This window comes from Notechis scutatus, chromosome Z (genome assembly GCF_049901735.1).
Source record: "Notechis scutatus isolate UNSWTSFEM ecotype Mainland chromosome Z, rNotScu1.2, whole genome shotgun sequence".
NCBI classification, from domain to species: domain Eukaryota; kingdom Metazoa; phylum Chordata; class Lepidosauria; order Squamata; family Elapidae; genus Notechis; species Notechis scutatus.
Window position 1 is genome coordinate 97,612,561 of NC_142025.1, and position 26,783 is coordinate 97,639,343.

The following is a 26,783-nucleotide window of genomic DNA, read 5'->3' on the forward strand; positions in this document are numbered from 1 at the left end:
TTTATTTATTTATTTATTTATTTATATTTAGTTTGTCAAACATGTACAAGATAACAAGTATAAGTAGGAACATAAACAGGAACAAAGGAAGTAAATACAGATAAATGGGATAGTAAGAGAGGGACAGGAGGCACACTGGTGCACTTATGCACGTCCCTTTAAGTACCTCTTAGGAATGAAGTGAGGTTCACGGTAGCTAGATTGAGATTGAAGCTGCGAGGATTTGAGGCTGTAACAATGGAGTCAGATAGGGCGTTCCAGGCGTTCACCACTTTGTTGCTGAAGTCGTATTTTCTACAATTGACTTTGGAGCAGTTTACCTTGAGTTCGTATCGGTTGTTTGCCTGTGTATTATTGTGATTGAGGCTGAAGAAGTCATTGACAGGCAAGATCTTATAGCAGACAATTTTGTGAACTATGCTTAGATCAGACCACAAGCGGCGCAGTTCCAGATTGTCCAGGTCCAACATTTCGAGCCTGGAGACATAGGGAATTCTATTTTGAGTGGAGTAGTGGAGTACTTTTCTCGAGAAATACCTCTGAACCCGTTCAATTATGTTAATGTCCAATATATAGTGCAGGTTCCAGGCAGATGAGCTGAATTCGAGAATTGGTCTGGGAAAGGTTTTGTATGCCCTAGTTAACAATTCAATGTTGCGGGAGAAGAAGCTTTGCCAAATAAGGTTAATAATTCTTAAAGCCTTTTTGGCAATGCTGTTACAGTGAGCTCTGGGGCTTAGATCGTTTGAGATAAGTACTCCTAGGTCCTAGGCAGCATGAGGGTTGTCTACGAGATCGCTTCCGCCTAACTTGTATTTGGTGTTCTGATTTTTTTTTTGTAATGGTATATATGTGTTAATTGTAACACACATGATTGTATCTCTCTGCGATTTTTTTCACCAAAACTTGTTTTCATTGTGCAATTTTCTTTTTCTGTTATGAGTTCACCAACATAATTGTGCTACTTTGAAAAGAAAACTGCACGTAACAATATTACTTGGATGGGTATTTCTTTCTGCCCTGTTTTCTACACCATTTCAATGTAAAGTTTTGGTTTCATTCCAAAAGTACAGTGGCTTATTACTCTGCTTGGACTTTAAAAACAATTTTTTGGGTTCAGAGTATGTCCAGGAATAGCATAAGGAAAGCAGCTTGACTTGGTCAAGGAAAACCAAGCCCATAACATAAGCAGAGAGCTCATAGTAATGAAAACATCTAAAGCAACATCTGAAATCTGGGATTATACAGATAATCTTTATTCTGATCACATTTTATATCGACTTGCCTGGTTTTGTTACATAAAACCAAGACGAGCACTTAAGAACTGTTTTTTCCCCATAAAGTTTTCAATATATTTGTCTAATAAAAGGTGTAGGGTTACTTATGAGTTATTATTTATTTGAAATGCATACTTTTAGTTGAATATTGAAACATGTAATCTAAATTTAAATGTAAGAATTTTGGGGCATATTTTTTTTAAAAAATCACCAATCGATATAGAAGTAAGATGAACCAAATTTAAGGTTGAAAACAACAGAACATCTCACATGAGTATTTCCTTGATTGTGCAATTTGGAGCACTATCAATTTAGACGATGGCAAGATATCCAAGGCTGCAAGTGAATTATGAGATAGCAGTACTTGCTCACAGCACGTTCTTTCTTTTTATGGACTGCTTTTGAAAGTGATTGGAACACATGTTTCTTGGATTAAGTTAATATATTCCTGTTGGTAATCTTAGCCTTCAAATCACAGAAATTTAGATCCAGTTTTGAAGCTGACACTCTAAATTTTCTTGTACTACTTTCATTATTTTTTTAGGAACATACAACACAGTCCATAGTGGTCCTCATTTCTAAAATAAGATCATATATAATCTCAGTGGTCATTGTCCCACTGACAACCTTAGCTGGTAAATATATCACATGTGCGAAAGCTTAAAAATAGCACTCTAACTATATGTGACAAATAAAGGTTTTGTGGCTCCATTCATTCTCAGCCTTTTTTAAAGGGTGGTACTTCAGTTCTGCCTTACTGTTTCCTCTCCCACAATACTCTGCCCATTCATCCGCCCTGAGTTGGCAGATAACACTGTGGTTTCTGCTCTCTTGTTTGGTTGTGTATAGTTGGTCTTGTTTATGAGGTATACTTTTTTTTCCTTCCGCAATAACTGAGGACTTAGAATTTTTCTAGCCACCTAGAAGCCACAAAGAAACCCTTGTGTTCCACTGCATAATCGGTGAGAATAGAGGAGATTTAGGAAAGAGAGATATAAAATTAGGGGAAGAGAGTACCATAGATTACTCAGTGTTTTCTTAGCCCCGTAGGGACTCCAGTTGCATGCTTAGAAAATAAAAATGACAATGTGTTCATGTGCAGAAAAAGGCAAACATCAGTTTGGGCTGAAAAAAACATGTCTCTGTGTCACATATGTTTTTGTATATGTGTGAGTGGCATAGAGCAATCTTGCATTAAAGATGTTATTTACCTTGCCATACATAGTCTGTATGACAACCATCTGAGAAGTAGCAATAATGCCAAAGATGCCTACAGAAAAGGTAGCCTGTTCCACTTCTAACCCATGGGACATCTACTGATTACTCTTATTTCCAGGCTGGTTATTTCGGTCAGTTATAAAATTCTGACCTTTTTCTTACCTCTGGATAAAATATGTTGAACTTTCTTAAATTCTGACATATTCTGTGTGTGGAATTTTTCTGTGAGTGATATTAATTATAGTTCTTAGGACCCAGGGGGAAAAAAAGTGGGGCATATTCAGTGGCATTTTCCTTTGCATTTTATTGCTACTATTAATGGTTGCCTTTTTATGTATTGATGATAATATTGTCGGTTATATTTTCTTGGACTTTTAAATACTGATTTGTTATATGTTAATATTCTTTTAAATATCTCTTCTGCAAGTCATCTGGAATTCTGCAGTCCAAGGCAGACTACTCTTAACTTGAATGGCGAATCATCCATGGGAGAGGGGGATATGATTGAGTTGTATTATGTCATGGATGGCAGGGAGAAATTGGGGAGGTTTCCCTTCTTCTCTCAAAATGGCAGAACCTGAGTAGGAACCACAGTAAGAGAAACAAACAGGTGCCTTCTGCATGTGGGCACCTCAAAGGCATCTTTGTAAGAAACAAAATACTGGATATCTCTGTGACCTGATCCAATAAGACAAGTTCTAGGTTCTTATTGATGCCAACTGGCCATTAAGAAAGTACCTTACACCAGGGGTCCCCAACCACCGGGCCGTGGACCGGTCCCGGTCCGTGGAACATTTCCTACCGGGCCGCCGGTTTGCTGGGTGCCGCCATCTTGTTTGACGAGAAAGTGCTTCTGGGTGAGCTTTTCCGGTTGGAAAGCGGTGTTTGGGTCCTGAAGGAATCCTCACGCCTCAGTTTCATCGAAGGGTGGGGGGCTTCGAACGAAACTAAGGTGCGAGGATTCTTTCAGCACCCAAGGCAAGGCGAGCCGAGCGACCGTCCCGAAGCCGTCCCGAAGCAAAGCCCATCGACAAAGGTACAAAGGAGGAGTTGAAGGTGGCGGGGAGAAGCGGGGACGGCTGGCTGGCCAGTCGCCGGCTCGCCTTGCCTTGTCATGCGTGCTGATGCCGGTACCGGGCCGCGGATCATTTCGTGATGCCGGTACCGGGCCGCGGCACAAAAAAGGTTGGGGCCAATGCCTTACACTCATTATCAGCAATTAATTACATACATGAAAAACAGTTAACTTAAGATAGTCTTTCCCATTCTGGTGTCCCTCAGATGTGCTGGAGTACATTCTTGACCATTCTAAGAAATATTAGAATTGTAATTTTAAGATATTGAGAGGGTACTATATTGGAGGAAAGGTGGTTGAATAGTTGTTCCAAGGTATTGAAGTTTTTCTTTTCCTCAGAAAAAGGGAAAGACAGTTTTTGAAATCTGTTCCAGCTAGATCCCCCACTTTCTTCATACAGGACTTGGTCATCATTATCTGCTCAGGGGGATGAATGGATTCTTGAACCAAAAGAGAGGAAGGCAGGCGGAAACCAATGGAGAAGTGTGCTCAGTGTGATTCTTCTTCTCTTGTGCCTAGTACTATTTTCACCAACAACTCTCCTCAGAGGGCCCTGAAGAAGAGAATGTAAGGGAGGCAACAGCTCCTATGTCTCTTCCTCTGGCATCAGATTCCCAAGGAATAAGGGCAGATATTTTTTCTAGGAACATATTGTTTTTTTGTGTTTTGATTTATGACTATTGATTTGATCGATAAGATGTTTTGGTAGGGATTGATCCTAAAAGCTGCAATAGGAGGAATGATGATAGATAATAGGTTTTTTTTTGGTACTCTGTTCAAAATCAAGACAGTTGATTTTAATTTGATGATCCTTTCATCAGGCTATGTTGCATTTTATTAGAGTACATTTCCCTATAAATGTTAAAAGCCTAGTGATATGCATCAAATCATTTACAGAACAGGGCAAGAGTGAAATCTCCTTCTATCTCTCTTTTGATCTAGTCCCAGGCTGGTTTTCCCACATTTTGAAAACAGGTAGTTCTTGGTAGAAAAAATAGGATATAAAGAGAGGCAAAATTATAAAAATGTGTTGGCCAAGAATGACCTCTCTTTGATGGTTATCATATTCAAGGTCAAGAGGCAGTGAAAGTTTTGAAATGGACAGTTAAATTAGATCTGAAAAGCAGACTGAAAAGGAGCACAGGCCAGCTAGTCCCTGTCTGGTATCTTCGGGGCGGGGGGGCGGTGATGAGGCAGGCCAAATGAAAAATGCCAGGGCACAATGCCTCACTGCCAATTCTGCCCCCTTTGTATGGGTGCTGTGTTGTAATGTACATACAGGTATAAAAGGAAGGCTGCTTGCATTTGAAACAGCATACTTCTTTCATTTTTTTGATGAAAATCTTGGCTTTTGTGGATGACTTTGCATAATATTTTTATTTAAGTTACTTGCAATAATGCTATCATTAAAGTATCAATGAAAACTGGCATAAGTAAATTTTATATGGATCAACCCTGGTTTGTTCTGATTTATTTATTTCGGGCACTCTTCCTTAAGCAAAGGGAAAATAATCTCACAAATCTCCTAAAAATTGGATATAAACAAATGGGGCAACAATGGAAGACAGGTCAAACTAATTTTAATTCTTGTCTTGCAGCTACTGTTATAGGTAGTTTAATGTTTTTCTTTCTATTGCTTTATCATATTTATTTTTCACTGAGTAAGGCAACATGAATATTTTGATGAATACATTTTCTACTTCATTATACATCATACACATTGAACATTTTCCATTTTTACTAAATATAAATCCATGTAAAATGTTCATCTGTTCATTCTATACTGCATAAGCTATACCAATCCTTAGTCTATAGTGAGTATGAACCAAAAACCAGCTAAGTCCTTTTTATGAACAAAACCTTTCATCTACATTATCGAAAACCATAAGGAATAGAAACTTAGAAAAAAATGAAATATAAATTTTTTCTCATTATATTCTGAGGTTTCATTTGTACACAAATAGAGATGCTGTTCATTGCTTGTTTGAATTTTAATCTTTATGCGTATTTCCTCTTGAGGTTACTAATTCTTGAGATTAGGGTAATGAAAATAATGATGATAATGTCAATCTTTGTGGGAAATGTTCAGAATAAATAGATGAACTAAGCACTGAAAACCATTGCTCAAACATTGTTTAAAAAATAAAAGGGGCTATTTAATTAATTAGTTTAATTATAGGAAAGTTCCTCCAGGAAGATCAGAGATGATTTCCATATAGTGGTTTTCATTTTATTTCATTCTGAATAAGCTCATTTTCTGGGTTTGCATATTATATTTAACCATAAACTAAGTAAACAACAGGATTTTCACACAATATATTAAACTACAAAATATTAAGTATGAATAAAATCAAGCAAGCTTCATGTGCTATGCAAGTATAACTGTTGCCCCTTTAAACATTTTATGTGAACAAAGATTTTTTTTATTATGGAATTAAATATATTAATCATTGGGCTTTTCTGTGTAATGTTTTGATATGATTTAAAAGTTCACATATTTAATATGGATTCTTATTGTACTCTAGTGAATTTGTTTAAAAAATAATAATTTAGCAAATGTACTTTAACATTTAAAAAAAATGAATGAGTGGATTTTGAGATATATAGCTATGGTTTGATGATAAAGAACTAAAAGAAAAGATGTGCTTTTTGAGATATTTTGAATTAAAAATTCAAATAGGTGAAAGTTAATATGGTGATCTAAAATATGTCTTTACAAACAGGACTGTGACATTGGTAGCAAACAGTCCCATGAAATAAAGTTTATTTTGACATATACTCTCTTCACAAGAATCCAGTTCGTCTGCTATCTTAACTGTATTTATTTAACATAAGTCAAGGAATTTTAATAGAGACTATAGGCTAAGTTTTAAAGAAGTATTGATGGTCACCTTTTTTTTTAACAAGGGAAAGATTTTACTTGTGTTATGGCAAGATTTTATTTTAATTGTAGAGGTATGTAACTTTTTCTGATTGTAGACTGTTTGCTTGTTTGCTTCTTTGTTTATTTATTGAATTTATAGTTCCCTGTTTCTGTTTGCATTAACACTCAACACATAAGCCAAACATGGTTCCAACAATTAAAATTAAATACAAAATATAAAATTTAGCAATAACATCAGTACAAGTGAAATAAAATAATAAATAAATAATAAAATAAAAGTTAAAACTAAATGAAAGGCAACATTTTGTTTTTGAGTGGAATATGGGAGACCATACTGTAAATATTGCATTAGATTATTTAAAGCAGGAGTCCCAAATTCCTGGTCTATGGACCAGAACTTGTCTGTGGCATGCCAGAAACCGGTCCACCAGGAGTGAAATTCAAAATTTTTCCCTACTGGGTCTGTGGGCGTGGCTTGGTATAATAGTAATAGCAACCAGGGGCAATTTTTTACCGATTCAAATCGTCCCTACACAACTCCTGAGCCAGGCCAAGGTGGTTGAATTTCATCCCTGTGGTCCATGCAAACAAGGAAGCCCCATCTACAGGATGTAGGCAGCACATGCAACCACACCCCTTCAGAAAAACTACAGAAAAAGCTACAGAAAAACTTTTTGTTCATGGAATCGGTCCCTGCTGCCCAAAAGGTTAGAGACCATTGATTAAAAGGAATAGTTTAGATAAGCATAAAAATAGCTGTTATTATCCAAGATATTCACTTCAAATGACATTAATCAGAATATCAGAGAGAATGGCAATAAACTGTTAGTAAATTTATATGGAGTGAGGAAAAATCCAGAGGTAATCAAACATTTTACAATAATCTAAAGAGAACAAAATTAAAATTAAATTAATATAACATTATATATTTCATATTGGTGTATGAAATTTAAATAAATTAAATAATACTACTTGACTCTTCTCCCTATGTTAAATGATGGTCCCTTTCTACCCCAATAAAATTAACAGTTATGGGACAATTTTGTTGCAACTCTTAGAGCCCCACACAAACCTTTTAGAAACCATGTAAAGCGCCTTCTCAGTTTATAAATTTATCATGTTTCTTTGATCTGGATTTGCCAGAATATTTATGACCAAGCTACAAAACAGATATAGCAAAAGCAAGTTATATAGCAAGTTGTGTTGCATCAAATTACATATACATAAATATGTAGTATTTTAATATTCTTTATTTTTGGTTTTCTGATTCTGATTTTATCAAATTTGTCATGTACAGATAGATCGCTTATGTTATGACATAAGCATATTTTTCTAGGCCATTGAGATAGCTTTATACCTTTCTCTAAAAAGAACAATCAAAGTAGTCTTTGCTAATTGGAGATTAGCAGATACTGATTGGCTTAAAAACATCTGGTAAATGAATGGATATTTGAGTCTCTTCCACAGACCATTTTTGAGGGATTAGCTAAATATATTGCATTCATAATTATGTTAATATATTTCTGCATAATTTGCTTTTTTAAATATCTTCAGAAATTATAACAAATACTATATACAGCATCTTCCTAGCTCATCTCAAAGGCACTAGACTGAAGTTAGCTACCAAAGAGAGAGTTGTCACAGAATGAAAATGGCTGCAGGTAAATTAATGAATGAATTGGTAGAGATGATATGAGCAAATGTTTACATGACCATAGACTGTATGAGGAAAGAAGCAGCTATTTAATTAAATTTAATTCTTCTCCACAATGTTGGCATGAGGAAAAAGTGCAATTCCTTCTTGCTCCTGAAGGAATAAGCAATCTGATCAGGCCATAAATTAGTCATTTTGAAATTGTTGTTTTCCAGATATTTAGGCTATACCTACCAGTGAGGATACTGATTCTGGTCCACCATATCTAAGATGATCAGCCTTACAGCTGAAACCCCATAAAGTTCAGATACTTGAAATCATAACATTTATGCCTATTTTGTTTGCTCTTTAAAAAGAAAAAAAAAAGACTGAAGTCTTCTTAAGTGAGGGGACTCATACCTATCTTAGCATACAATATCATATACATGTATCAGTAGTGGTAGTCCTTTACTTACTATCACAACTGAGCCCGAAATTTCTGTTGCTCACTTTAAGCCTATCCAAACAAACAAATGTTCAGCCAGTTTGGAGTAGTAATTAAGCATCAGGCTAGAAACCAGGAGATTGTGAATTCTAGTCCTGCTTTAAGCATGAAACCAGGTGGGTGACTTAATCAGTCAGTAATTTTCTCTTCGCTCTAGGAAGGAAGCAAAAAAAATCACTTCTGAAAATTCTTGCCAACAAAACTGTAGGGATTTGTCCAAGCAGTCTCTGAGAATTGGACACAGCTGAACAGAAGAATGTCCATAGACTTTGAACAGAATAAAAAAAAATCCAAACAATCCAGCAATTTTATGCATAGATACAACAGCAGAAGGATTCAAATATGCATAATCACAAAATACATAACTTACAACTTACATAGCTTACAACTTACAGAATTCTTTGCAATTGCATGCTGGTTGTGGAATTCTAGGACTATAAAGTCATATCTCTGGCAGATACCATGGTTGTGGAAAACTGCCATGGAAAAATTGTTTCTTCAAAATCTTTCTGCCATATCGGTAGTGTGGGAAGAATAATACTGGCCCAGTTTAAAGGGCTTTGGTAAGGACTATAAGAGACCTGGTACAACATATATATCTATTTTATATCAATGATTTTCTGGATTGGGGCCTTGACATGCAAACATAGTGGTTTCATTAATCTCTAGGTAAAATTTAACTTAACCAAGCATGTAACTAAACCACATAGTTGTGCTAGTGGTTGCAGTTGAAGACACAAAACCACAATTGTTGCAGTTCCACTCTCTTCATTTGGCATCAGTACTTAAGGTTTATTTTTCCTGTTGTAATCATGAGAATCAGGAACTTATTTTCTTCTTATTTGTGTATTTTAAAAAAATCTCATCTTTAAAAATATCAAGTGGGTACAGCAGATGAATGAGTGAGAATAAAAGAGGAAGGTGAAAAAGGATTCATATTTCAGCAGACTTGCATGCAAAATATATATATATATATATATATATATTCCATTATTATTATTATTGTGTTGCCAACTTTTCTCTTAAGTAGATTTCCTGGTTTTGCACAGTACAATCAGCTACAATGTCTTGGTGAAGAAAGTTGTAACCTCCAGGGTTTCACCCTGTCGTTCTCCTTATCAAACTCAGTTGTTAATAAGCAGCACAAAAATTCTCTGAGAGTTTAATCTTCTTACTTCTCTGTATCTTCTGGCTTCAACAAGGAAATATAGATGCACAAAATAAACAGAACAAATAGCCATTATTAAAGAAATTAAAACTCAAGCTGGAATTAACTAGGTATCTTGCAGTTGTCAACAATCAAAACAGACTGTTAACTCCAACAGTCAAAACTGAAACAAAAAGAAATCCACAGCATATAAACTAAACAAAAAGTTTGCCAGGGAGTGAGAGCAAAATTACCAAACATTTTGTGAAATAGTGGTTGAAAGTCTCTATGGAAACTAATTAAGGAGTCAGTCTAATTTCAGCTGGGTGGCCGTTCCAAAGGGCTAGTGCTATCACTGAGAAGAAGTTCCCTCTAGCCTCAGCACCGCTTATTGCCTAAATATGGGGGATCATGAGCTGATTTTCCTGGAAAAATCAGGTAGGTTGAGTACCTTTGTTGGTGAATTAGTATTCAGAGCAGCAGAGTTAGGATTAGTGAACTCTAAACAAGGCTGTTGGATGACAGCCTGCCAATCAATAGATAAGGAGACATCATTGCCTTGCCCAGCGCGATCTTGGTTGTACAGGCCAGATCTGTCTGGCCATCATCAAGTTATGGGTGGAGAAAGTTTTGTTACAGCAGGACTCAGAATTGACCAGAAGTACCTTGAAGCTGCTCTATCACCTTGATCCCAAGATAGCTTTTCAAATTGGAGATCCCACATCTCCCTTGGAAGGCTTACCTAGTATCATATATTCTGCTGAGTTGGGGAGACCCTTGTAATTACTGAGGTTGCAACAAATAGGGGAAGGGAAGTTAACAATTTCCTCCTTTGGGGTGGACCTAATTAAAAAAAAAATCATCCAAAACTTGTTTCGTAGCCTTCCAAAACGGGTTACAAATGGAAATTGTCCTCCTTTTTGCAGGCTCCAAAAAGAGCGAGGATCTTTCTCATCCTGCTAAATCTCTGATTTTCCCCATACTAATATCCTCCCTCATACCAAATAAAATGATCCGGATGTATTGGGGGGCGGGGGAATCCCCAGTTTATTATAAGTTTGGAAAGAATGGGGGCTTCCCAGTTTCTGTGCCCTCACACAAATAAATTACCTTTTCAGTGGTGAGTACATTGGTAGACCCCTGATTTTTTGTTTGCTTAACACACATGGTGTTTTGTTAAGTGGTTCTAAATTCCTAAATGGATCTCGAGTTCAGGGGTATCAGACTTAAAATCAGACTTTAATAAAAGGTGTTATAAGGACAAAAGTTAGTTAAAATATGATGCTATCTTAGAAATGGAAGTGTTATTTTTGGCAGTAAGATTCATCGTCAGGCCCAACTGGGAACTTATTTTTTCTTTTATTTGACACACTGCTTATTCTATAATAGTGATTCAATTCTTAATGAAATATTCGCAGCTGTTTAATTTCAGCATTGATCTTAAACTTCCAATAAAGCTGATGAATATTGGAGAAACCATTATCCCCTCTGAAGGGATTCATGAGCAATATATTTTCTTTTTTTAAAAATAAATTTTATTTGGGTTTTCACAAACTATAATACAAATAAAACATCTTTTTTTGAGAATAGCATGATCCCGGGTTATCACTTCTCCATACAGACACAAACTCAATTTCATATTCGTCTTTGTGTTCTATTCCATCTCTTATTACTATTTTAACATTTTCTCCGTAATTTTTTCCCTCCCTTAGTTTTCTCAACCTTGTTTTTAATTCTCACACCTATCTAAATTCAATTATATATCTTCCTCTAAGTTTCCATGTCTTTCTATATATATTTATACTTTGTCTGTCCTATTTCAATTTCATATATGAGCAATATATTTTCAACAGCAACAAAAGTTTGGCAGAACTGAATCAACCCTTTCTTTAAACCCTCCACTATACTGAGAAGATGGTTGTTGACATATCCAAGATATTATCTGTGTTCAAATGGAAAAGCATTGGAGAACTTTATTATTATTATGATTCTATTTCCTGCTTTCTTTGCACACACGGATCTTGGATCTAAACCTGTGTTTTATCCAAAACATTATTAGAATGTCTTACTGCTAATGGCAAACCATCTAAGAATATTGTGACAAGGGTACAGTACCCTTGCAGTACCCTTTTAGGATACTTTTATTTATTTATTTTTAAAAAAACTGGATGGAAAAGTATCCCAGTTGAAACTTGGACTCACTTTGATAACCAATGAAAATGTATGATCATCAAGAGTTGTCCTTGTCTTTACCTCAACGGTAGGCAATTCATTTGGTCTGATAAATACTATTGTAATTGACAAAAGTAAGTATTTGGATACACAAAAGGTTTCTTGGAAGAAGCTTGCCCATTTTTCAAAATGCCTCCCATGGATTCTTGTAAAAATTAGGTAGGACAAGGGCATGGGGAATTATTAAACTTTTACCTTAATTATCCTTGCTAAAGTTATACCTCTGAAGTGAACTTTCAATCTTTTCCTCTCTAGCATTAAGTAATAAGCATTAATTAAGGCCAGGAATGAGAATTATCCCTACTGCTGAGATTACTGCTAAAATAATCTTGAGACCTCAGAACTAACTTCCCAATAGCCTTTCTCAAGTTGATGCTTCCAATTGTATTTCTAGAATTCCTATTCCCCCTAGGGACCCACAATTCTGGAAGTCGCACTTCTGTTACATCTGGACATAAACCAGATTTGAATTATCCGTGGCTTCATTCTCAACAGTTGCATACATCTGCACCATAAAATCTAAGCCATATTTTTATATTCTTTATTTGAAGACTATAAATGACAAACTTGGGCTACTGCTCTATTTCACTGAGATTCCTAGGGCCTCTGAAGAAAGATGACATTTAGGCCAATTAAATCCACTGCTCCATGCTAACTCCCCATCACCTACACATTATCCTTTATTTGATATTGGAGACACAACTGGGAGTAATCACTGCAGTGAGTCTCTGTGAAGCATTCCTGATAAATTACAAAGGGAATTCACAACCTCGTATCAAGTTTTACTGATGGATGATTTTCTTTCATTTCTTACCTGTTTCCTAAGAGATGTTGTCAGGGAAGGGGTTTTTCCTTGCAGAGGGCATATGAAATTAGGCAGAGCGCCACAATATAACCATAAACTTGCCAATTGCTTAATTTTTCATTACTGAAATAATGTTACTAAGCTGGTTTCTATATCAGCACATAAGAGTAATTTATTTTGTGATGCAATGTTGGCCTCATAAAGCATCCTTGGAAAATCCCCTACATTTATATGCTCCAGGACACTCTGATTTATTCATTTATAATGTTTATTTATATGAAGTATCCTGAGTTCAGATAGTGTTCTATCTGTAGGTTTAATCAACCTTTTTTCCCTTATCTGTACAATGGAAGGATGAGGTAGTGCCAAGAGTATTGTAGGTGGATCAGATTTTAGTATATTAACTCACTGAAGAAAAGATAGTTTGCTCATGATAGTTGTAAGTGAGACTGACTTCAGAAGTCAGCTCCGAAGGAAGTTGTTATGGCTTTTTCTACCAATAATGGCCCAGAAAAGTTGCAGTAAAAGGAAACAGAACAGCTGGGAGAAATTGCTTTCTGTATTCAAATATTCATTATTGACATATTTTCAGGCTTTGCCTATTTTTGTCTTTTGTTAGAGTAAACTTAGCCCTGGCCTACACAGAACTAACTGAAGAGCTATGCCGCCTAAGAAACCTAACTTCTCTTCAAAGTCAGATTCTCCGGACTCTTATGCAGGAGCAGGTCATGAATGGTGAGTGGAATTTGGGCATAAAGGAATGACTGTATAGATAGCCTGCAGCAAACTAGGCTTAAACTATGTTCACAGAAGGTTGAGGTGAGGTTTCTTCTTCTTCTTCTTCTTCTTCTTCTTCTTCTTCTTCTTCTTCTTCTTCTTCTTCTTCTTCTTCTTCTTCTTCTTCTTCTTCTTCTTCTTCTTCTTCTTCTTCTTCTTCTTCTTCTTCTTCTTCTTCTTCTTCTTCTTCTTCTTCTTCTTCTTCTTCTTCTTCTCCTTCTCCTTCTCCTTCTCCTTCTCCTTCTCCTTCTCCTTCTCCTTCTCCTTCTCCTTCTCCTTCTCCTTCTTCCAGCAACAATCAAGTATTATGTATCTCTGTCAGACCAATGAAAAAAGAACAATCAATAAATAACACACATATTTATTAAAAAGGGAAAGCAACAATGCTTAGACTTTCATCAGTTAACTCATTTTCATTACAGCATCACCAAATTTAGCTGCTATCAGTGATATAAAGTTTCATATTTGAGAGCAATAGATTCACTTAAACTGTATTTCTTAGTTATTGACGATACATGGTTAAGAGATAAGTATTCTGACTATCTTTATAATAACACATGATGAAGTATTTCTATATGTCCACAGAGCATGGATACTTAGCTAGTGGGATTTTAGAATACCTACCTTGTAAAAGTGCAAAGGAAAGGGTATTATATTGCAGAGACAGGTGGTACTTCACCCCTTTCCACCTGCTTTGATAAATACGACGATTCTAATTTCAATCATGAGCAAGAAAATTTGCAAATCCTTTAGTCTTTGCTATAAACACATTTTTAATTAAAACATATTTTCTATTAAGAATTATGTAGAACCAACTAATATATAATGAGTGTATAGTACCAAAGCTTTAACTCGTACAGATCATGTGAGGTTTCAAAATTATCTAGGCCTCTTTTGGAAGTTGGTCAGTCATGTGGATGACTTATGCATCCTTGAACATCTCTTCTTCTGTCCCTTGTTCCAGGTCAGCGGCATTCTCCCCATTCCCAGCGCCATTCTCCTGCCCAGCAACGTGGTTCTCCAGGTCCCCAATGCACATCTCCAGCTCAACAAGGGAGGCCTTCTGCTCCTCAAAGCCAATCTCCAGCCCTACAAAGGCATTCCCCAGGCCCACCTGGTCAATCCCCTGCACATCAACGTCGTTCCCCAGCCCCCCCTCCTTGCCAGTCTCCTGTTAGCCAGCGGCGTTCGCCAGCTCCACCACCTAGCCAGTCTTCTGCCCAGCAGTGCTGCTCACCAGTCCAAAATTGTTCGTCGCCTGCCATGACTTCACAACATAGATCTCCAGGGACTGACAGAAACATTATGGATCTGGGATATTCTAAGCCCTCCAGTCACCACATCAAAGCAAGCTTCCAAGGTCGTCGAAGCTACTCGGAGGTGAGCGACGCTGCTCTGTATCAACAGAACCGTTCTCTCTGGCTGCAGCCAGAAATATCCACCTTACCAAAGCATCGTCCCTACTGCGAGGTTTATGCCAGAGACAACTTCGAAGAGCACTTGCGCTTTGAGAAGCAGTCCTCGGATGAAGACGACTGGGCCCTCCCAAGCCCCCCCAGTCCTGAAGTAGGGGGTATCCGCTGCGCCTCCTTCTGTGCAGGGTTCCCCATTCCCGACACCTCCATGCACCGGATTGATGCATCGTACTCCAGGGCTGAGCATCTCAGTCCTGGCCCTCAATCAATGTAAGCAACATCCAATGCCATGTGTGTTCTCTGCCTTTTCCCCACCCCAATTTGAATTCAGTTCAGAATCAGTTAACTAAATGGTCTTTCATTGCCCAATTTATTTTACCTACAAAGATTTTCTAAGAATGCAAAGTGTTTATGGTGTATATTTTAATACCACAGACCAAACACTTAATCTTTTCTGTGAGAAATAAAATTTGTGAGACCTGATGTTCCCAAGATAGTGATAACCATCTTTTAATTATACATTGACAAGGCCTCAGTGAGCCTGTTAAAATTTTATATTTTTATTTCAACTTCTCTGCAGATCCTAATACATCAGGCTCCCACTGTTATGAGCACAACTTCAAGCTTAGGAATTCATGCTGATGCCTGAATTCAAGTTGATGCCCTTTTTGGAAAAGATGCAGTGATCCATAGTATGAACCAAGTAGATTATTTAACTTTAATTTTTTAAAAATCTGTTCTAATTACATACCTAACCTTAGCAATTAACATCCAACCTAAGTGGTTCCTGATGATATTCTAGAAGATGCTTGACCTTTCACAAGTGTGCAACATTTCGCCATATCTGATCCGAGTTTGCACTCTAAGGTTGCCCAGTTATTTTCAACAAAGATGGAAATGATATTTTGGTATCATGGTTGTAAGCATGCTCATGATAGCTTAATTATTTCCTCATCTTCAATATTTATCTTGGTTAACATGGTTACATTTTATTGCTTATTTTGTATTGCATTCTCATGCTGGCTTGTGCAATAAAGCACCATGCAAAAAACATGTTTATAGTCCTATATAAAATAGAATTAACTAAAACAACAGCAGTGGAAGACAATTTAACTGTGGCCCCAAAATGCTAATCACTGTTCTTAAATACATATGATAGTTTGCATGTATATTTTTCAAGATTTACCCCCCTCCCGAAGAGGGGGTACTAGCTAAGTAGTCTATACAAATTACAAATTTATTTGTAAGATACAAGTAGTTGCATCTTATAGATAAATTGGTAATTTTTATAGATAAATATTTCATGAAGATAAGAATAATATTGCATTGATGAATGAAATACAAATAACTTTAGTGACACCAGTAGTGTCAGATGACAGCAAAACACTACATGCTATAAAGTGATAGGGAAGATCTAAAACTTGAAATAATTGCTACATTTGGTGATATTTAAAAATCACTTAAATTATCGGTTTTATTCTAACAGTTGATGTCAAATACAGGATGATGTTATTTAATTATATTGTTTCATGCTCAGAGATCAGAATGCAGATCCTAAAACGCATAGTTCACAGAATGTGTATACCCTCTGAAGTTTTCCTCATCTAGTTATATGCTTTGCCTGTGACTGTGGTCACTTTTCTATAATGGGAACCTCTCATTTCAGCCACAAATTTATTTAAATATGATTACATTTTACTTTATAACTTCATTTGTTACCAGCTAAATTGTTACATTAAGAATGAGAACCTGTGGCTCTCCCAGTGTTGCTGAATTGCAATTCTTAGCATTCTTCACCATTGGCTTTGAAATTTCTGGGAAGTTATAGTTATATATGTATCCTAGAGAGTCATAGGCTATCCACCATTCCATTATGGGAGTATGTCTAAAAGATTCAGAATCTTTCAGAATCTTGGTTAATTAATGTAATAGATACAAAATGAAGATTTAATAAGTTCACTTTTATGATACCTTTTTCTACTTTGCATTCTTTCCCTTAGTTGCTGATGGAAACAGTAGACTCTGACATCCGAAGCTGTCCTCTCTGCCAGGTGGCCTTTCCCATCGGTTATCCAGATGATGCTTTGATAAAACACATTGATTCACACCTGGAGAACAGTAAGATCTGAGGTCTCTTTCACCGTCCTTCCTCTTCTGGCTTCCTTAAAGAGATTGCCCACCTCATACCCACCCCACCTTTCTTGGATGCTGCATGAAAAGTGGAGGCACCACAAGGGGCTCTTTCTCTCTAAAATACCTCCAAGTTTCCATTAGACTGAAGCGTGAACATTTTTGCCTCTCCCTTGTCTTCTTTGCCTTGGTTTTTAAAGTGGGTTGCCTCTCCTTACTGCTCTTTATGGGCAGGATCTGCAATATTTCTCCAGTGCTTCAACCAGCTACAAAGGTGGGGGAAAGGAATGAGAAATATGCTGGAATTAAGCTTAGCAGGGGCCAGTCACCTTCACTATCTGATTGCTCAATACTGAGGTTGTTCTGGTGATGGTTTGACTCTATCTACATGGTTTAGTTTTGATGTCTCTGAAAGATCTCAGGGTAGGATGGGTAAAAAATAACCCAAGTTTGCGTGTTTTGGGGTGGGGTAGGAGAACAGATTAATGAACTCCAACCCACTGAAGGCACAACAAATCACAAAGTTTTTGTTTGTGCCTATTTTACACAGGGATATCCAAGTGGGTCTGATTTATCTGCTTCTTATGCTACTACAAAGGGTATTTGGGGGTTGGTCGTTTAACAGATGTAAAAAGCCTTGGCCTCCAATTGCTGGTTCAAGTGTCTTTGTGTTGGTCTTTTACATTAAAAGTCCACTTTTAGAAATGCTGCTGAGAAATAGAGCCAACTTCCAAAAGTGTAGCATGGACGTTCTTATGTTATTGCACTGAATAATAAGCTTTTTTTCCACAAAAGAAGCTCCTCTTTTTGTCTTGTGTTGGCTTCTTGTGAGTCGTTCTGGAGGACTTGTAAACTGCACACTTAGGTAGAAGCCCAGAAAGCATTCCCATATTTTGGTGACTGTTTTACACATTTTTCACCACTTCACATCTTGCTTTAGATAGCTCTTATATAATAACTGTAGCTGCACATTTGCCTCATTATTCTCTTGCAATGGCAGCATGTTAACATTATTGGGGTAACAGTGTAAATGTAAACATCTTCCCATATTTGACACCACTATATTTCTCTCTCTCTCTCTCTCTCTCTCCCTCCCTCCCTTTCTCTCTCTCTCCTTACAAACCTATATTTTATTATACTGCTCTAAGATAAGGGTCATGTACTGATTGATCTCTTGTTTCCAGATGTATGGTACCTCCCTATTGTGAGGATGGTGTCCTTGGAACAGCCTATCTGTACATCAGGTTTTATTTTAAAAAAAAAAGTGGAGAGGGGGAGAAGAGTTGCATGGATTTTCTTCTTCTTCTTCTTGAGGCAACTGTCTTCCTATCTCCAGGTTCTATTAACAAATGTATGTGTTAAGATCTACAGCCTGCCTTATCTCAAGGTCACAGACTGCCACTGGGCAATAGGCATGAGTCTTTGGCACTTATAATCTTTTTTTTTTTTTTTGAAACTAAAGAGAATTTGAATTTTAGAAGTAAAATTCATTTCTCTAGCTCCATCCTTTTGGCCACATAAAACCAGTTGGAACTATTATTCTAGAAGACTTAAAGCAACCTCCCTCAGCCAGATACATCCATCTGTGCTGAATTTCATTCTGATCATCCTAATGTCCATGATGCTGAGGAATGACTAATCCAGTGCATCTGGGGGAGGCACTGGGTTAAGGGAGGTGAACAATAATTAACATTTTTTTTACTTCCCATCTTTGTCTGGTTAAGATTGCAAATCACCACATTCCCCCGCCCCTTGTCTTTAATCAGATTTTAATGCACTGTTTTATATGTGTCAATATTTTGCCCATCCTTTATTTAAATTCTTCCCATGCTGAGGGAGAAACTAAACAGCAGGAGAATCAGGTCTTCAAACCTTCCCTGCTGTGAAACCACTGTCATACAAGAGAATGTCAGGGATTACATTAAAAAATAAAGCTGAAAAGGTGCTGAACTTCTCTGAACTTCAGTTACCCTGCTTGCTTGGGTATTTTTAATCTAACCTGTTTTTTTCAATTTCAGAGGCCATAGAAATAAAACTGTGAGATGGAACATACCTTTCTAGCAAAGGAAATAGGCCACTTACTATACAAACAATTAAGTGGATTCAACATTTATATATACACGGACAGAAACTTTCAATACTTATATCACATTCAAAGTAATTTGGTTCAAGATCCAAATTTTAGAAAAGTAATTTGGCAGAATTATGTTGGTTGCAGAAATCTAAAGGACTGAATGGTTGCTATGGTCCTTTTCACATTGCCATTTTGATTCTTACAGTACTTGGAACTGATTTTCTCTAATAAGTTGCACACCAAGTGAAAGTTCTAGTCCAGTTGGGTGACTTAGGAGCAATCATTCCCTCCAAGCCCAACTCAACTTATAGAGTTGATGTTGTGGTAAAGTAGCAGGAGTAAAGGATATTAGGTATGTTTGTTGCCTTAAGTTATTTATAAAAATAATAAAGGTAGGATAAGAGCAGTGTAGTGGCCTAGTGGTGAAGATGCTTGCCTCCCACTCAGAAGGTTGAGAATTCAATTTTAGGTAGCAGCAGATGTTTCTCTCCTAAGGTACTAAGAAAAAAATATCTGCTGTGAACCTCATGTAGGCATCAGGAAGGGCATCCAGCCAGTAAATATTTCAGCTACAGGGTTGTAAAAATAAAAAATAAAATAAAGGTGGGATATGAATTCCAAAATTAAAAGAGACCAAATGAAATTCCCTGAAAATGTTTTGTTATAGACCAGTATTTAAGATGGCATGCTTCTGTCCTTGTGGCTAGAACAAACTCAGCAAGGATCTCAAAATGCTGAATCCATATTGCCCTTTAATGCAGGATTTTAAATGTGGAGATAGGATACTGCAAATATCCAAAAATTCTAGCTGCTGTGTAACTATAGGAAATGAGTGTGTTGTTTTTCTTTGCCTTTCCCTCCTTTTATTTTTGTGCCTATGATCAGGAGAAATGCACAAGGAAGCATGTCTTCTGATCTTTGTTTTGGGATTGGGGAAGTTGAGTCCCAACATGTTTCCTGCCTCCCAATGAAGCCTGGAACCATTTTACAAACTGCCTTTTATAGAGTTGGAGGAGACCCTAGAATACATCCAACGTGACCCCCTTCTCAGTGGTGGTTCCACTGGAATATGTCTGACAAATGATATCCAGGACATGACATGTTTGATGAACTCAATACTTCATTTGCTGGTACACTCCAATGGCTAGCAACCTATATGATCAGAAATTCTTCTGGATGCAAATCCCTAACTCTGGAACAATAAAAAATAATAATGCTGCTCCTTTTAAGAAGCAACTCTTCAGATATCTGAAGCTGCTATGCTATCTCTTCCACAGGATAAATTGATGAACATATCCAATCTTTTAATGATTGCTCATAAAGCTTCCTAAGATGCCAAGGAAAAAAATCATCCTCCATTGAAAAACCTTTTAAATCCAGTATTGCATTGAAAAACCTTTTAAATCCAGTATTGCATGGTTGGTAGAACTCATACATGGAAGTTATAGATCTGTTTCCTGGCAGCTTCCATAGGAGACCATCCAGTTGTGTCCACTTTGTCTCTGTCCCCATCTGCCATCTTGTAATGGGGTCCCATATCAGCCTTGAAGCTTTAATTATTGTTCCCGATAGACCTGTTTCTGTTGAAGCCTACCTTGGCCACATACATTCTATAACAAATGGTTGCTATGTCTGTCATAGCTGTCATACACTAATTTTTTTCTTGATGTGCTGTAGCTCAGTACAAGGGCTGAACACATTTCCTAAATCTCTGCAAATGTTACAAGAAAATGAAAGAAGCCCTCCTGAGGAAGGCAATCAGGGCCTGCAGCCAAATGAAGCAATTCAAAGAGACCTTGCATTGGCAGTGATATTCTCTATCATGTAACTCCTGAAATTATTAATAGAAAATTTTCATCTGTATAAGTCGCATGATTTCTACAACTATTTGGTTTTATTTAAATAGGAAGAGAGCCACGTAAGTGGTACACATTTGAAAATGTATCTTGCAACTTTTCACCTCTCTTCCATTTTGTTAACATGAAATCTACCTCAATGTTTATGAGAAACAGGAATGATTACAAGCAAAAAACAAAACAAAACTAACCAACCAACCAACCAAGAATGGGGGGAGGGTGGGCCTTGAATTAGGGAAATGTTTTTATAATTTCATTTTTAAAAAAAGTCTATAAACTACTAAGGGCTCAAATAATACTCAGATTGTTCCCCTTGCTCTGAAGCTTAATAATCTTTTTTAAAGATCTCAAGGAGCAGTCAGCAAAGTTTGGGACGAGTGAGAGCCATGAAATGGAGATGTAAACAAGGTTTCCACCAAGATTCTTCACACTTGTTTCTGCTGCTTATAAAATGGTGGTTATGCAATTGATCTGTATTGGACAAGGTCCCTAATTTAAATTTTATATTTGTCATGAAGACGATATACTGCTTAGACAAGCTCAATGAATATCTATTGCAGGGGTGTCAAACTCACATTGTCATGTCGGCATCACATGACGTATCGAGACTTCCCCCACCCCTTTGCTAAACTAGGCATGGGCGTGGCCAGCGCATTACACATCCGGCCTGTGGATTGGGAGTTTGACAGCCCTGATCTATTGTCATGGTGACATTTTTCCTAAACCCCTTGGGAAAAAAGCCTCACTCCTATAATCATGAGATTGAGAGAATATTCCTTCTGTTTGGCACAATTAATACTTTTTCAGTGTGCACACTCAACATAACATCTATGGAATTTACAATAAGTGAGATTCTACATAGTCAGGAAGTGGTTTCCACATATCCATAGTTGTACATTCTGGAGTATTTTACTGATATGTTAAATAAATTACCAATTCTGTTCTGATGTCAGCTGGAAATTAAAACTATCTGTATGGTAACTGTTAGGTTGGTTGATGGCTGTTAGCTGTAAAACTTAAGTGGAACGGTCTTAAAGGCAGGATTCTGCTAAATACCAATTTTTGGTACAGGAAACTGTTGTCATGATGTCCTGCTGTTTTTCCTTCCAAAACCTCAGATGATCCACTCAGTTAAGAGAGTGTTGGATACATATAACTTTTCTTCTGAATAAGCAGGCCAGCTCTCCTGTTCCTAAACTAATGTCATGAAACACTAACAAATTAATATAATGCTAAGTTTACATCTCATATTAAACTATAGTGTGGTTTGCTTTTGAGTAAGGGCAATATGAACCTGCCAATTGTGGCTTAGTACTATGTGTGAGCTAGGCTATATCTTATTCAACAAGTCATCATAAAAATATCTTGGTTTGGCATAATAGACAATTTCAGCCATGATGTTAATCCTTGACTTTCTTATTGTCAATCAGCATGGTAAGTATCAGATAACTTATTTCACTTTCTCAAAATGCATGTTTAAAATATTTTTCTTTAAGTTCCCTACTGATGTCTTTTTTTAAAAAAAATTATTTGAGGATTTCCGCAAACATTAATGTAGACCAGAGTCTCCATTCCAATGTATTTTCAAAAGTTCAGAATATCCAACATTTGCCATTTTTGCTGCTGCTCATGCAACAAATAAAGATGGAAAGATATATTAAGAATTTGTGTTAAGTGCTTTGTAAGCGATTATAACTTTTCATTATAACTTGTCTTCTATCTAGTATTTTTTCTTAGGTATTTAATATTGACTTCAAATATTTGTAAGCCAAATTTCCTTACTTTCAGGAGGAAATGGTCGTAAAGATAATACTTATGCTGATGAATTTAAAGAGTTGTCAAATTTAATATATAAAATACATCAATTGGGAGCAGCTATGGTGTTGTTTAGTGCAAATAAAAAACCCACTAATGTTAGTCATATAATTAAAAGATTAAGGTCTTCTGAAAATTCTTTAAATTCACTCAATTTCATGAATGTCTCTTTGCAGTTTTGCAAAGAGTTTCCCAAAAATGCAGGGGAAGATATTCAGGACACTTTGAAAATATAAAGTTTTTTTTTAATTACTCATTTCTCAGAAACTCAACTAATCCTCTTCTCTCTTGCCAAATATAAAGAAGCAAGGGGGACCTTTTCTTAGCACTTTGAGTAAAATATTTGGGAGAGAGATGATATGTCTGTGTTGTCCCTTTCTTTCTGTACTCTGTGAAACAGAATAATTCAAATAAAAGTTGCCATTTTATCAATCATGGCTTGGGGTTTTTCTTTTGGCCAGCGTCATCTGTTTCTGTTATAATCCTTGGAAAAATCACACTTCACTAAGAAACACTGCCCAAGTAGGAAACAGCTGGGTCCTGATCTTAATCAATATTAAAAGTAAATGCTCACAATAGCCCATTTCAAAAGTTGTCACTTGTGAGTTGTAATCTCAGGTGTTCACAGGCAAATTTGAAGGGGAGTACAAGAGGCAGGGCTTTTATATGTAAACAGCCTTAGAATTTGTTGCCATTACGGCTAGATAAACTGGCTGTCAGATTGTCCAAACAAAATGGAAAAGAAAGCTGGAACATTATATGATACTCAGTGCATCGAGACAGAGCATTGTCAGGATCTGAGAGGGCTCCAGATTTCAGTGTGTTCCTCCTGTTCAGAGTCATAGAATAAAAATATGGTAGGATCTGAAACAGTGGTGGGATTCAAATATTTTTACCACCAGTTCGGTGGGTGAGGCTTGATGGGCGCACACCAAACGTGCACTTTGCACAGGCGCAGAGGCATTTGCACAGGCACACAGGCATTCTAACTCACCTCCTGCAAGCCTGCATGATCCTGATCGCTTCAGCAGCTGCCGTGCAGCACTCTTCCATGCCATGGAAAGCAGCTGCGCTTCAAATTCAGAGGATAAAGGTGAGTATGGGAGCTCAGGCGGGCGGGTGGGCCCAACAGCAGAGTGGCAGAGAGAACCAATTCGGTCACTGCTACTCATCGCTGCTACCGGCTCGGCAGAACCGGGCCGAACCAGTAGAATAACATCACTGTTCTGAAACAAATAGTTCTTGCTGGAAAATATTAAAATATTACTAAGGTGAATATTAAAGTATCTACTAGATACTTTAATCTACTAGAATTCATGTGAGAAATAAATTGTGATTTGTTTCTTACACAAATTCTGGCAGGTTCTGCTTTGCAGGAAGTGTTTGGTTGCAGTTATAGCTAGAGGTGGGTCCAACCAATTGCTGAATCTGAGCAAGCAATTATTTTTTTCATACTGCATGGTAGGTTGAATGTTCATAAAACAAATCAGACCACCACTAAACATGGATGTTGTTTATATGTGTCTTGCTTATACATTCACATTATGTATCAGCAAGACCCATACAAAAACCTAATCTAGTGCAGAGTTTCTTAAAATGAGGTCCGGGGATCTGCAAAATCAAAATTATTTGCCAGCTGTGTTGAGAAAGATTATAGTATTAAATTCCATGAAACAACCATGAGAAGTTGCAGTGGCAGCAGCAGTGGCAGAGGAACAGACAAATAGCTTTACATGGACCTATGTATGTGGAGGCTGAGGTAGATCAGCATGATGGCTGCAGACAGTGTCATCTCAGCCATCAGAAGCATGGGATAGTGTGGACTGCTGCAGTGGGATGCTAGTAATGCCTGGTAGGCTGTGGATCAGCCATTTCTGGTACTGCAATTTTTAGCCAACCCCATCAGCAAGACAAGGCAGAAACTGAGTGAATTGCATCGTACTTTCTATCTTCCATTCTGCAGTGCAGATGAGAAATAGGATTGCAGCTCTCTGTGGTAAAGTGTCTGTTGCTAGGGCCCTGGGAGTAGGCGTCCTGGCTGACAGGGGACTCAGATGCCCAAGTGGATGATGGGAGTATGAGCACTTAATGGTCCCAATTGGTCATCTGCATGGCCCAGCTGCTATCTTGATGGCTTCTTCCATCTATGTGTGGCTCAGGATTGGATGGACTGTTTTGATTGATCGTGGTGGCTGGTGTTCTGAAGGGAAGGAAGAACTGGATTGGTAAGAATATTTGGGGTTTTGGACTGTTATTAGAAAGGGGCCAACAAAAAGAAATGTGTCAATATTTCGAATATCTATAGAACTCAGTGGGCCAATATTTTCCAGCTAATCAAAGCACAATATTACAAAATCATGTATGGATAAAAAGATCCATTTAAAGTTCATGGTAGATCACTAGATTTTAATATAGCTGAATATGAAAAGTTAACTGATACCAGATCTCACACAGGAATTTTGAGAACCTACTTATCAAATTCCTCTGTAGTATTGAAGTTAAATACACAATTATATAAGACAGTAAAAATACTTTTTTCTTTCATTTTCAATACATACATATCTGCATAAAGCCTGATTTTCTTCACATACTTCAAATAAAATAACATAACACAATAGATTAAATACAGAATCAGTCATGAGAGTCCAATTGTTTTCTATTAATCCATATATTAACAATACTTAACAAAAGTTTAAAACAATTTCACTCTTATTAATTTTTTTATTTCATAAAAACACTGGGGGGGGTTCATGAAAAATTGTACATTGTTATTTTTATGTGACTCAGCAAATACTCTATAAATGTATACATTTTAATTTTTAATACGGCAAACTTTGATCATGGAAACAAAAGCTCTTTTGGGGGCCTTCATAATTTTTTAAAAATACATTGATACAGTACCAGAAAGTCCAGTTGCCTCTTGAAAAAGCACCTTTGGGACAACCATGACCTGGATGGTTGAGAACAGACATTTACACTGATATAGAGGTGAAAAGTATGCAAAAATTCAGAAAATCCCAAAGGGGGAAAGTTTACTTTTTCACAGATATATCAAAAAAGTAATTATTAGAAAGGACTTCATGCTCTGGTTACCATATGCCTAACTTCAGATAGCAGAACCAGCAGGTGGACAATCATTGTATGAAGACAAAAATGACTCATTTAGAAAAATGTGACATTTAAAGGACCATTTTCCTGTGTAGTGATAACTGATCAACAAGAGGGGATCTTCAAGTCTAAATGAATATTTGTTCAAAGTGAATAATCCAAATAACATCTTTCCACTAAACACAGTTCCTTGCAAGCATTCCTCTGCCCACTTTATACTAAGGAAGGTAACGGGGTTAATATATGCGGGCCCTTTTTGTTTGTCTCACCTGGCACCTTTCAGATACATCGGAACAGTTGTAGAATTTGTAGCCAGCTTGATTTTTGGCAGCAAGTAGATGAAGGTGGATTGGGTCTATATGAATTTGATTCATTTGTAGCCAACTGCTGCCCTGAATGACCAGTAAAATCACTTCTTAAAATATCTAATTCATTCTTAGATGCAGTAGTATTTAAAGCAATAGCATCAATATTGTCAGGAAACAGGCTTGGCTTTTGATTTCTGAGGTAATAATGTTTAAAAACTAAAATAGAGCATTATCAAAAGCAGGTATTCTGAGGTTTAGCAAATTAATGAGTATGCCCACAAACTTCCTTGTTAGTTTCAAACTTTGTAAAATAAATAAATAAAAGTTGGTGGAAATGAGATGAATGGGGTAGACATTTGGAAAAAATAGATATCATCATGGAAACTGCCAGGTTCAAGACCAATTTAAAAAAGAATTTCACATAGTGAAAATTAACTATTGAAATTTCATAAAATTATAGCCCTTGCAAAAAGATTCCTTTTCTTATTGATCTGTAAGTATGGAAATATCATGCAAAGAAAGTT

General features: G+C 36.8%; 1 protein-coding gene across 1 annotated transcript in view; it reads left to right on the forward strand.

The window, feature by feature from the left end:
* TBKBP1 (TBK1 binding protein 1) overlaps positions 1-17,237 on the forward strand; it is a 77,188-nt gene extending 59,951 nt beyond the window's left edge. Inside the window, 4 exon segments of the mRNA XM_026669806.2 lie at positions 13,396-13,511; positions 14,518-15,213; positions 15,216-15,238; positions 16,969-17,237. Coding sequence (XP_026525591.2) covers positions 13,396-13,511; positions 14,518-15,213; positions 15,216-15,238; positions 16,969-17,097 — 964 coding nt within the window. The 3' untranslated portion in view covers positions 17,098-17,237.
* Positions 17,238-26,783: the final 9,546 nt, after the last annotated feature.